Consider the following 13,571-nt stretch of genomic DNA (forward strand, 5'->3'; position numbering starts at 1 on the left):
TGTTCTTTTTTAGAATTACTCCATGGTGCTTCTCACTGAACAGTGAATGGAAGTACCATTTGATAAAGTTTATACTTAACTAATACAATTGGTATGCAAAAAGAGCCAATAAAATCAGTTGTGTCTCCCATCTCTGTAGGAAGAGCCATGATTCTTCTTAGTGAATTGATTAATGTAGGTAGTCATTTGCATATTTTCATTTTGAAACTAATTTGAAAGTAATGCAGTGTTAATCATCATGCAGCCTTCATGTAATTAATGAGGGTCTGTCTCTCTCTTGGCACAAGCAATTATGTGTTGGGATGGATTAAGTGTAGAAGCACATCATATTACAGAATGACTCCCCACTCGCGTCCATAAATTTCAAGATTGACTCATGATTTGTAGATATGAACTCATGGGCTGTCATGACACTAGCCTCCCTCAGGACAACCGTGCCAACCTAATCCAAGAAATATTCAAATCTTGACTTTTTTTTCTTCTTCTTCCAACCAAGACCTTGTCTGCCTGATTCCATTTTAGAAAATTGTAAAAGCCCCCTGAAAAGTAATTATAGCTGTGTGTGTGTGTGTGTGTGTGTGTGTGTGTGTGCGTGCGTGCGTGCGTGCGTGCACGCATACATACATGTGGATAAAAAGACTTGGACTTCCACATTTTACATTGTTAATTCCTTCTCATGCATTTCCCTTTATTTAATTATTTATTTTTTTGGTTGAAGTGCGTGAGTGAGTTTAATTTGACATTTTTACTGATTGCCATGTCTTCCTCAACAGATCTTCCTACTCGCCTGCCCACCGTGTAAAGTAGCTATGGTTGTGTTTAGGTGAGTACCCTTGCTTTCTCTCTTGCATTATCACTAGTCTTATATCGCTATCTGCACCTAAAGCTAGTGAGAATGAAGTGTATCATGTGGCCTGGTTGGCTTATTGCCAAGCATGGGTTTTCAAGTGTCGTTTATATATATATATATGTAATAAAACATTGTGTGAATCAAGTTTTGTCTTAAGCAGCTTGAAATTAACTACATATATAGTATATATATATATATATATATATATATATACTATATATGTAGTGTGTACTCGGTTAAACATGTTTACAGATCAAAATAATTCTCCAATATTGATTGTCATTAATTTCAAGCTGCTTAAGACAAAACTTGATTCGCACAATGTTTTATTTTAAGCACTTTTTATAATCTTATCTGCTCAGAAATAAGTGCGCTGCCTTGAGCAGTTAATTATTTGTGACAAATTATTGTGTGTGTACTGATGGAGAAATGATTCGTGGAGGAATGAGGTAGAGGTGCAAGTTGCCACATTCCCTCATTGTATAGTTGGTAGAAAACGGAGCCAGTGGATGCCATGTTATCTGGAGACTTCTTTTCCCTGAAATTAGTTTAGACCATTAAATATGAATTTGTGATTTTGTGCCGTATTTCTGTACAATTACAAGTATTTCTTGCCCCAGGTATTGATTGGATGATCCTAAAACATACATTTATTGAAAGTGGCTTTTATACATGTTCAATAAATTGACCACTTTTATAGTATAGCGAAGTCAAATGTTTGAAAAGTTTTGATATTGAAAGAACTCAATTTCATCAGCATAAATGTCATTTTCGTGAATCAAATTTTGAAAGAAAAAAAAATTATCCGTCCAGATTTTTCAAAGTGTGCTCCATATCTGGACAGACATTCCAAGGACAATGCTGTGTCTTCCTACTTTTCCTCGTGACTTTGTTGCCACAACAGTTCATTTGTGCCGTTTAACCCAAAGACACCGAGAATTTGACGCGGAAGGCACCAGGTTGTTTGTACATGTCTGACCTCAAAATAAATTGTTTATGAAAAAAAACATCCAGCCATTGTGTGGACCTGCACAGGTGCAAGTTAAGGAAATGAGCTTCACACTCCCTCTGTGTGCAGGAGGAGCAGACAGGCTGTGTGTGTATCAACTGGTGAGTGAGATGGAAGCAGTGCCAAACGAAGCAGTTTCAGAATGTGTGCTTACTAAAGGCTGAGATATATGTCCAGGATAATCCTGACCTTTTTTTGGGGGGGTGGGGGGGCAGCACAGTGGCAAAGTGGTTAGCATGGTTGCCTCACAGCAAGAAGGTGCTGGGTTCGAGCCCCAGGGTAGTCCAACCTTGGGGCCGTCCCGGGTCATCCTCTGTGTGTAGTTTGCATGTTCTCCCCGTGTCTGCATCAGTTTCTTCCGGGTGCTCCATTTTCCTCCCACAGTCCAAACCCGTGTAGGTCAGGGGAATCAGCCATACTAAATTGTCCCTAGGTGTGAATGCGTGTGTGTGTGTGTGTGTGTGTGTGTGTGTGTGTGTGTGTGTGTGTGTGTGTGTGTGTCGGCCTTGTGATGGCCTTGTGGCCTGTCCAGAGTGTCTCCCCACCTGCCGCCCAATGACTGCTGGGATAGGCTCCAGCATCCCCGTCACCCTGAGTAGGATAAGCAGTTTGGATAATGAATGAATGACTAATCCTGATTTTGATTTTGAATAGCCATCATTATTAACTAATTTCTCAGTCGTTACAGAACAATCACCTTTTAGTGATTTCTTAGCAAATCTTAGAAAAAGATCATGAAAGATTCCCAGTACTGCTCCAACTGTGGCTGTCTTGACCACTCCTAATCAACAACAAACCATGCCAAACTTAACCTGCCAGAGTGTGCTGAGCAGATATTGATACAGCTGCCACTAACAGTGTCAGAGATGGCTTGTATGTCTTGTCAACATTATTGTGCATAATCAGCACTCAACATCCACCACTTGTTTATAAAAGGTGCAGTCTACCCTGACTGATTGGCCAAACTGATAAATCACTCAAGCTCTAGTTGAGATGATGTGTAGAATATGGAATATTGTATCTCTTAGGAGTATACAGAGAATACAGTAAGTATACAGAGGAAGAGGTTGGCAAAGAAGAAGTGGGATAGTCAGAGAGATGAAGAAAGTTGACCGGAGTACAAGGAGATACAGCGTAAAGCGAAGAGAGAAGTGGCAAAGGCAAAGGTAAAGGTGTATGGTGAGTTGTATGAGAGTTTGGACACTAAGGAAGGAGAAAAGGACCAGTACCGATTGGCTAGACAGAGGGACCGAGCTGGGAAGGATGTGTAGCAGGTTAGGGCGATCAAGGATAGGGATGGAAATGTGCTGACAAGCGAGGAGAGTGTGCTGAGAAGGTAGAAGGAATACTTTGAGGGGCTGATGAATGAAGAAAATGAGAGAGAGGAAGTTGGATGATGTGGGGATAGTGAATCAGGAAGTGCAGTGGATTAGCAAGGAGGAAGTGAGGGCAGCTATGAAGAGAATGAAGAGTGGAAAGGCAGTTGGTCCTGATGACATACCTGTGGCGGCATGGAAATGTTTAGGAGAGATGACAGTGGAGTTTTGAACTAGATTGTTTAACACAATCTTGGAAAGTGAGAGGATGCCTGAGAAGTGGAGAAGAAGCATACAGGTACCGATTTTCAAGAACAAGCGCGATGTGCAGAACTGCAGCAACTACAGAGGTATAAAGTTGATCAGCCACAGCATGAAGATATGGGGAAGAGTAATAGAAGCTAGGTTAAGAGGAGAGGTGACGATTAGCGAGCAGCAGTATGATTTCATGCCACGAAAAAGCACTACAGAGGCGATGTTTGTTTTGAGAATTTATTTATTTATTACTTTTTCTTTTTAACAGCATTTCAAGTTTAAAAGACAAACAAAGTACAGAACAGGAGGTCTTGGTTGTTATCATCCAACACCAAAGACAGATATACAGGTACAGGTCATCACACAGGGATTTCAGCAATGTTGCCTTATGAGAAAGAAGAGAGGGAGAAAAAAAAAACCCTAATCAACAGCAGTTTCTTTTAAGTAGCAATCCCATTTTTTCCAGTATTTCCCCCTTTATCCTTCTGTAGGCGAAGGGCAAAATTCATCTTTTCCATGAGCATATATAATTGACAATTCCAGTAAGAATGTCCATATTTGGAGGATCTCTCTGCAGCCAACATTTGGTGACAGCTTTTTTAGATGCTACTAGGAATTTTTTCAGGAGGAAGGCATCACCTTTACATAAGTTTTTAGGGGGAACTCCAAGATACAGAGAGGAAAAAGACATCAATATTAAAGCCCAGGATCCTAGATATCAAACGTCCCACTTTTTCCCAAAAAGGTTGAATATGTGGACACAACCAAAATATGTGGGCATGGTCCACTTGCATTGATCCACACTCTCTCCAGTAAGGGTGCTGGGTCCCAGAAAACTTGTATTTCTGCTTTGGTGTTATAAAAAACCAAATCAAGGCCTTCTAGCAGAAGTCCCTCCAGGCCAGTGAGTTAGTAGTCGTGCAATGAGTTTCCCAGGCATGTAACCACACATCCTCAGGTATTTCCACCCTCATGTCTTTTTCCCAATGCTGTCTTACATAGTTAATTGAATTTTTGTTCATTGAGGTGATAGCATTGTGTAATTTTCCAATGACCCGTTTGTTCCTTTCACCCTTATAAGCGTCTATAAAAATCTGGATAAGTTTTGAAAATTTTTAGGTTGAGGGCCTTTGATCTCCTTCAGAAAAAGTGCCGGGCCTGTAAGTACATATAAAAATCCTGTCTATTGTTGAGTTCAAATCATTGGCATAAGTTCTGAAAGCTGTCGCATTCCCCGTTTGATACGATTCTTCAGAATGCAGTTGGGATAGGGATAAAATATTATAATACTGAAAAGGCATTTCTTTTTCCCATAAAACCTTCCTGTACCTGTATTATCCACATCTCAAACCTCAAATAACAACTAAAATAGAACTATTATACAGATCTACAGACAGGGCTTCCAAACAAGAGGAATTATTGTCTCCTCTAACAACAGTGAGGGGGGTTAGCCACAAACAAAAAACAGGGGGGTACTAACAGACCCCCCCCCCCCAAAAAAGTAGCACGCTTGGCACATAAGTTGGCTTGCGTTGCGTGTATCGGCCCTTAGTTAAAACAAGATCTCAAAGAGGCCCTAACATTATGATGTTCATTTTCACGACCCCTCCCCCCTAATAGGGTAAGGGTTAATAAAATATCCCTGGTCTCAACGTCAAAGAGAACAGTACAACTTACAGTCAGACTTCTTTCTAGGCACTGAGGGGATTAAATAGAAATCAGACCTCTTCTGTTGCATTGTCTCGGTTCATCCCCTGAAATCCCTGGAGTTTCTTCCTTATACTTTCTTGAAAGTCAGGTTTACTCTGCACGCTCCGACTCATTCCCACTGTACTTCAAGAAAGAAGCCTAGTGAGGGTCTCCTCCGTGATGCCCCCGGTCTTGCCTGTATGGATGGGTCCCACCGCAGTGCCTCGTTTGGTCAAATCCTCCGCTGCTTTAGAGGCGCTGTTGTATGTGACAGCGCCAGAGTCGAGGTGAACTCTCATCTTCGTAAGCGGGGTCTTGGTAAGCGGGGTTTTCTTTAAGCACTTTCTTGATCGAAGTATACTCCTTTCTCTTCTGTTGCACCTCCTCCACATAGTCATGATCGAAAAACACCCTCTTGTCTTGCACATAAACTTTCTTCTTCCAGGCAGCATGCAGGACTTTCTCCTTAGTTGTAAAGTGCGGAAACGAACCACAATTGAGCACGGTGGTTTGTTAGCTGGTGGTATGGGGGCCAGCGCTTGATGAGCCCTTTCAATTATTAGTTCTTTTCCCTGGTTTAATCCTGGAGTGTCTCCTAATTCTTTCTTAATTAAGTCCTCAACGAACAGACTGATGGATGTGCCCTCAGCCTTTTCTGGTACACCGTAAATACGAATATTATTAGGATGGGAGCAACCTCCAGGTCCGTCAGTTTGTCTTGCAATGCTCGTTGGTTATTAAGCAGTTGAATCAAGATGTCTTTAACTCTGATATCCCACTTTTCTGATTCTGCCATGTTTCTCTCCATTTCCCCCACACGCCAGGTAGCTTCTTCGATTTGGCCATTGGCATCTTGTGGGGTTTTTTTTGTGGTTTAATTCAGTAGTCAGGTCGTCTAGCAGCGCTTTCATATCCTGTAGAAAGTTAGCTTGAAAATCAGATAGTTCTTTTTTTTCATATCTGACTTCAAGTCGCTCAGTGCTTTGGCCATGACCTCACTCATCACTTTGCAGATAGAAGTGAGTGTAGCTGATGTGAAACCTTCATCTTTGGAGTCACCGTTTTCCCCTGAGCTGTCATCGGCAACAATAACGGTAGCTTCTTTTTCAGTTTCCCTTTCCATGACGCCCCTTAACCATGACCTCTTTTTCTTAGTTTTATCCCCATTCATTTTCTTCTCCGTTTGAATTGATTTCAAGAACTAAAGTACTTGAGGGATTTTACAGGGATTTTATTTGGCCAATACCGGAGCTGTGTCTTATGGTGTCATGCTGTAGTTCACACCACTGGAAGTCTGCCAACTCATTGCATATTCAATTACAGAAATATTTGTTTCTGGATAGTCTGCTTTGAGAATGTTGATTGAGAAGTAGGCCAGAAGGAGTTACATTGTGTCTTTGTGGACTTAGAGAAAGCATATGACAGGATGCCGAGGAAGTGTGGTATTGTATGAGGAAGTTGGGAGTTGCAGAGAAGTACTATGTAGGAGTGGTGCAGGATATGTATGAGGGAAGTGTGACAGTGGTGAGGTGTGCGGTTGGAATGACAGATGGGTTCAAGGTGGAGGTGGGATTACATCAAGGATCGGCTCTGAGCCCTTTCTTGTTTGCAATGGTGATGGACAGGTTGACGGACGAGATCAGGCAGGAGTCTCCATGGACTATGATGTTTGTGGATGACATTGTGATCTGTAGCGAGAGTAAGGTGCAGGTTGAGGGGAGACTGGAGAGGTGGAGGTATGCACTGGAGAGAAGAGGAATGGAAGTCAGTAGGAGCAAGATGAAATACCTATGTGTGAATGAGAGGGAGGAAAGTGGAATGGTGAGGATGCAAGAAGTCGCGGTGACGAAGGTGGAAGAGTTTAAATACTTGGGGTCAACTGTTCAAAGTAATGGGGAGTGCAGAAGAGAGGTGAAGAAGAGAGTGCAGGCAGGGCGGAGTGGATGGAGAAGAGTGTCAGGAGTGATTGGAGACAGAAGGGTAACAGCAAGAGTGAAAGTTTTATAAGATGGTAGTGAGACCAGCTATGTTGTATGGTTTGGAGACAGTGGCACTGATGAAAAGATAGGAGGCGGAGCTGGAGGTGGTAGAGTTGAAGATGCTAAGATTTTCATTGGGAGTGACAAAGAAGGACAGGATTAGGAACGATTATATTACAGAGACAGTTCAGGTTGGACGGTTTGGAGACAAAGCAAGAGAGGCAAGAATATGATGGTTTGGACATGTGTGGAGGAGAGATGCTGGGTATATTGGGAGAAGGATGCTGAATATGGAGCTGCCAGGCAAGAGGAAAAGAGGAAGGCCAAAGAGGAGGTTTATGGATGTGGCGAGGGAGGACATGCAGGTGGTTGTCGTGACAGAGGAAGATGCAGTGGGCAGGAAGAAATGGAAACGGATGATCCGCTGTGGTGACCCCTAACAGAAGCAGCCGAAAATAGTAGTAGTAGTAGCAGTCTCTTAGGAGTCTCGTACTGATGGTGCCAAGAATGCTAAATTGGCAGTATGCTAAATTGACGCAAGGATATTTATCGTTTTGTCACTGTAGTGCATTGTGCCGCTCATTCTGTAGTTAAAAAATGCATTTTTCCATATTTGAACATTAATCCAGAGCTTTGCTGTGTGGAGTGAGTTCTTCAGTGTTAAGTAAACTTATTTTTGGGTGTTTTGGTTTTTTTAGGCTTCAGATCCACATGTTGAATGGGGCTTTATTGGCTCTCATGTTCCCTGTGGTCAATACAAGACTGGTAAGTAATCAGTACAGGAAATACTTTTACACAAACCCTACTTTCTTTCTCAGCTATCCTCAAGATCGTTGCTTAAAAGCATAGTCTGTTTACACACACACACACACACACACACACACACACTTTGCCACACTACTTGCTGTGTTGCAAAGGGAGCAACACAGCAAGTAAAACATTTAAAGATCCAGTCCAATGATTTTATCTCAGTCAGAGGTTTGTTATGGAATATCGATATTAGGTGTGTTATTTTGTCCAACTCCAGAGGTATCACTCGATTTGTTATAACCTCTCTGTACACAGCTAAGTCTTTCATACCCCCTTTCCACCAACGTGAACCTAGTTCTAGCTCTGGGCTGGTGCTTGTGCCGGCTCACAGTTGGTTCAGCTTGCGAACCTTCTAAGAACTGGTTTGCTTCTCCACAGGTTAGAGCTGGCTAGAGAGCTACGTCATTATGTTACTGTATACGGCTCTGAAGTTGAGGCAAGAAATCAACTGTAGATTTCGATTTTTTTTATATATATAATTTTCATATGCTATTTCATCATTAAATTCACGTGTAAGATTTTTTTGGGGGGGGGAAAGAGGATTTTTTCACCCTTTTTCTCCCCAATTGTACTCGGCCAATTGCTCTATTTTCCAAGCTATTCCGGTCACTGCTCCACCCCCTCTGCTGATCTGGGGATGGCTGCAGGGGCTAATCCGCCCCCCAGTTCCCCCTCCCCCCAAACAGGAGCCCCGACTGACCAGAGGAGGCGCTAGTTCAGCGACCGGGACACATACCCACATCCGGCTTCCCACCCGCAGACACAGCCAAGTGTGTCTGTAGGGACACCCGACCAAGCCAAAGGGTAACACAGGGATTTGAACTGGCTATCCCAGTGTTGGTAGTCAACACAATAGACCACTACGCTACCCGGACGCCCACGTCTTTTAATTTTTATGGCGAGAAATCAATTCCGCAGGTGTAGAATATTGGCAATTTTACAAAAATTGATGGCATATTGAAAATTTGCTCTTACATTTTCGGAGTTGAGAAGCTCCAAAAACTGGTGACCAGCCAGCCAGTCTCACTCACAGAACCCGCTGTGAACTGGCTGGCGCTCTCTCAAGAGGCCAGTCTCATAAACAAGAGGCTTTTATTTCCCTGTTTGACGGATGGTTTTTTAAAATATCATAACACAAATGTCCATTATAAAATAAACGGAACCTGTGATTATCTGCCTTGTTCTCCTGTGGGGTGATTGGTCTGAAATTTACAAGGTTTCCTGGATAAATCTCTCAATCTTTTTTCGGGCGAACTCTTTGGTGTTCTTTGTCGATGTGTTTTTAAGCATAGGATTTCAGATAGTTATACTAAAATGAGGTTTTTAAATGCGGAAAAATTAATGTGGGGTGTCAAATTCGCTCTGTCAGTCAGTCAAATAAAGTATGCACTGATAAATCCTTTTGATTCCTATCAAATATTGATTTGAAGTGTCATTACTGAGTGTTAAGGGGTGCATGCGTTATTCAGCAGAACTGATTGTTGCTGCCGAGTAATGCATTTCCTGTTGTTCTTGTTGGTCTACGATAGTCCCGCCCCCAGCCCCTGACTTAAATGGTTCTTTCTTCTAGCCCAGCAAAGAGTTGGTGTTGCTCTGGAACCGATTTTCCTGACCAAAAGCTGCTTCTTTGACTGTCAAAACATTACGAACTGGTTCTAGATTAGGCACCTGTTCGGAGATTTGCCCTCAAACTACCTTGGTGGAAAAGGGGTATCAGAGAACTGTATTGATAGCTAGTTTACTTAACCTGCATGATGTTGTTGGGCAGCTCTTCAAAAACAGACCAACTGACTGATGAGGACAATTCCTTGATTGTCAAATCAAATCAGCTTATTGAATTATATAATTTATGACTAGAAGCATGAAGGTTTTCTGACAGATTTAAATCCTTGTGAAAACCTGTGGTGCAACCTGAAAATTGCTGTCCACTGATGCTCTCCATCTAATTTGGTAGAGTTGGAACAAATGCATGGAGGAATAGGCCAAAAACAACAAATGTAAGTGTGCAAAGCTCATACAGACATACACAAGCAGGGTCTCATGTAATGTATATGGGGTTAATGTTTTATGTGCATGAAAAATGTAAGTCTTTCATGTTTTAAAAACAAATGTTCTTGAGTAAAGAAATATTATTTGTTTCATAAATGTGTTATTTTGTTGATGAAGGTAGAAGTAATTATTTCAATGTGTTAAAAGTTGGAGGTATAGGGCGTCTGGGTGGCGTGGCGATCTATTCCGTTGCCAACCAACACGGGGATCGCCGCGTTACCTCCGGCTTGGTCGGGCGTCCCTACAGACACAATTGGCTGTGTCCTGGTCTCTACACTAGCGCCTCCTCTGGTCGGTCGGGGTGCCTGTTCCAGGGGAAGGAGGAACTGGGGGGGAATTGCGTGATCCTACCCCCCCGGCGAAACTCCTCACTGTAAGGTGAAAAGAAGCAGCTGGCGACTCCACATGTATCAGAGGAGGCATGTGGTAGTCTGCAGCCCTCCCCGGATCGGCAGAGGGGGTGGAGCAGCAATCGGGATGGCTCATCAGAGTGGGGTAATTGGCTGGATACTATTGAGGAGAAAAACTGGGGGGGGGGGGGTTAGAGGTATAACAAGAGCAAAATGTGAAAATTTCAAGGGGGTAAATACTTTCTGAAGGCACTGCTTATCAATGTCATTTTTTGTGGGGGCGGGGGGACTCTTGTTATAATAAGTAATCGCTTATTTGTTCATAGTCTGATCTTTTATAGTACAATTTTTGTGATGACTTGATGAAAGTATGTTTTTCTCAACTAACTTTTGTATGGCAAATAGCCCATCTTGCCCACTTTTTATAAACTGGTTTTGAAGTTTAAATGTAGGCTTTTTAAGGGTCTGAATCGGTTTTTGTGATAGTTTAGATATTTGTTTTTTCTGAACTACAATATAATTTGTATTTTGACATGCAGAGGATGTGATACTGGACCATAATTGGCAAATAGTATTTGCTCTGTTGATTTGAATAATTAAGACCAAATCTATTGAGTTGAGGCATACTCGAGTTTATCAGTTCGAACCCTTCTGCAGCGCCTGCCTAACTGGAAGGACTGAGGTTGTGAAGCAAGAATTACCAATGGATTAGAGAGCGCAAAGTGGATGCAGCCTAAAAAAAGTAAGGTTTTGAGAAAATACAGAAAGTTAAAACCTGCTCCAGCAAAATTAAGATGCTGCCTTTCAGTCCTGATTCCGTACAGATATACATATTGGGAAAATTAAGATTCCTTTGGTTATTTGAAACTAGACGAGAACTCCCAAAAAAGTTTCTCACAGTTATGAATCATTTTTTATTTGACCCTAACTTCATTGCCTGTAATGTAATACATTTTTTTCACTTGGAACAAAGGTTTATTTGTCCTCCGAGTCTCATTTACATCCACAACAAACGACAAGAGTATTGTACATGCATTGTACACAACAGGAAGAGGGTTTCCTCTGGCATCGGTGGCGTGTCAGTGTGGTCCCGCTCTTTTCCGTTTCGGTGTTGGCTGCCAGGCTTGTCAGCTATGCTTCACATGAAAAAGTACTAAATGTACCAAAGGTTTGTCCAAGGCCTGAACACCAGCAGGCTCCACTTCTGATCTATCACTGGGCAGACTTCACTCAGTTCTGCATCCTGATGTTAATGACCGCATAAAAAAAAAAAACTCAATCATACCAGCATGTCCCTAGAGATCTGCTTGCAAAAAGAACAGTTTTACTTCTAGACCAGTTTTAAGAAGTCAAATGTTAACAGTATTGCAGAACCTTTGCTGTTGTCATTTTGAATTTCATGATTTTTTTGTTTGTCCTTTCCTCAGCTACCATTTGAAAAGGAAATCTACTACATCCAGCACTCCATGCTGTATCTTGTGCCAATTTACCTTTTAAGGAAAGGAGGTGCGTGTTAATCTTTTATCATATTCATCAGTTTCCTTGTCCTTGCTTCAATCCGTATATCAAGCCCTCTCTTACTCATAATTTTTAGCTATTTTTCTCTTCTGAAAAGGCTTCCAGTTGGTCAGTACGACTGTAGCCAAGGCCCTTTACAATTGTGCCTAAAGAGCAAACGATTATAATTCTCGACAAAGCCTTTCCCTGGTTGTATTCATGTAAGGTCGAGCACAATATTGTCTAAACCTGACTCCTCTTTCATGTCCATCGTACCGTTGGCAAAAAAAAAACCCTCGGGCCTTCTGACAAACAAAGGGCTCTTTTTGTACTTGTTTGTGATTGTAGAAAACTTGATCTACAAGGTCTGAACAGCCACAATAGTTCCTTTTCCCGTGCTTTTCATCAGTTTGCCTTCCCTCAGAGATGATCTTTATAGCCTTTTATTCCTCTGAGTGTTATAAAAAAAAATCCAGGATTAATCAATGGCCGAGTGTCATTTGCCTTTACCACTGACTTTCAAGTTCACCATCCTTGTGAAATAAAGACGATTTCATCACATTCTCAAATGTAATGTTGTGGTAATTTTACTCAATGCTGAAAAGTGTTTCTTTTTCGACTTACAGCCTTACTAAGAATTTATTGACCGAGGAAACTACTTAAAAGCCCATCATTAATGTTCATGCCTATATTTCCCACCTAAGGTTACTCATTTGTTACTAAGAAGTCATTGTGTTGTTGAATTCAGGGATTAAAGGAAAAAAAATGTTTTACTGAAATTTTTTTAAAGCCATATTCCCCGTCTGCAATTTTTTAAACATGTTACAGGTTACATTACTTGACGGCTGCTAAACACATAACACAATAAGTAACATTTTGAGATTCGCACCACTCCACACATAACCCATGCTGCTGTTCTCTGATATAGCCATCAAGTTTAAATACTCCAGACCAGTCGCGTTTAAATGAAGAAGATACTTTTGAAAAGCTTCTGTATTGCCACTTTCTTTTTGTCATTTCAATGCAATTTTAAATCTAATGAAATGACACTGATGCTTTATCTTTTTTGCAAAGCTTGTCTCAATTTTTACTCTTTCAAATAATCAACCATCTACATAAATTTTCAGTACTTACTTTATAGTATTATAACACCAAACTGGAAAAAAGAAATGAAAAATGTGAGCCTCTTATCACTTACCAGAAAAAAAGAAATCCTTGCTATATGTACTCCAGTGGCTGTTTCTGTATGCCCTGTCTCAGGAAGACCTTAGTTAGCATCCTAGTCCTTGGTACACAGCTGTCAACACCCATGTCTAATGCTGCAACTAATAAACATAATAAACACTATGCAGCAAACAGCTCCAAAATATGGCTTTGACAGATTTCCCATTATGTATCAACTGTATACAGCTAGAATGTGATAAACCATATAAGAAAGAGGAATTATTAAGTGCTCATACTGAACATGGTACTTAAATCTTAAGGACAACATCTAGGAAAAGGTATTTCAGCAAAGTTAGGCATTCTACTACAGCATGCAAAGCCCCTGCTGGAAGTAGTTAAAAATGAGTTGAGACTGCAGCCTTTTAAGAAATTTTGAAACACACTGCAATGTTGATGATTGGTGGTGATTCAAAGCCTTTGAAAAACGTTGTTCTTGCTACCGCCGCTCTCGCTCTTCATTCGCTGTCTAGCTTGCTCTAGCAAAGCTGCTCTCTGTTGCTGCCTGATCCAAGTCAGTGGTGTGCATCCGCGATTCACATCTAC

The 13,571-nt window shown here is 41.5% G+C and overlaps 1 protein-coding gene across 2 annotated transcripts in view; it reads left to right on the top strand.

Moving 5' to 3' along the window:
* The window catches only part of LOC130116708 (transmembrane protein 164), a 44,646-nt gene that overhangs the window by 24,062 nt on the left and 7,013 nt on the right, over positions 1 to 13,571 (top strand). For both annotated transcript variants that reach the window (XM_056284718.1, XM_056284717.1), the window contains exons 2-4: positions 774 to 823; positions 7,797 to 7,863; positions 11,735 to 11,813. In XM_056284718.1, coding sequence (XP_056140693.1) covers positions 810 to 823; positions 7,797 to 7,863; positions 11,735 to 11,813 — 160 coding nt within the window. In that variant the 5' untranslated portion in view covers positions 774 to 809. The remainder of the gene's footprint in view (positions 1 to 773; positions 824 to 7,796; positions 7,864 to 11,734; positions 11,814 to 13,571) is intronic.

Source organism: Lampris incognitus, chromosome 8 (assembly GCF_029633865.1).
Source record: "Lampris incognitus isolate fLamInc1 chromosome 8, fLamInc1.hap2, whole genome shotgun sequence".
Lineage (NCBI taxonomy): Eukaryota > Metazoa > Chordata > Actinopteri > Lampriformes > Lampridae > Lampris > Lampris incognitus.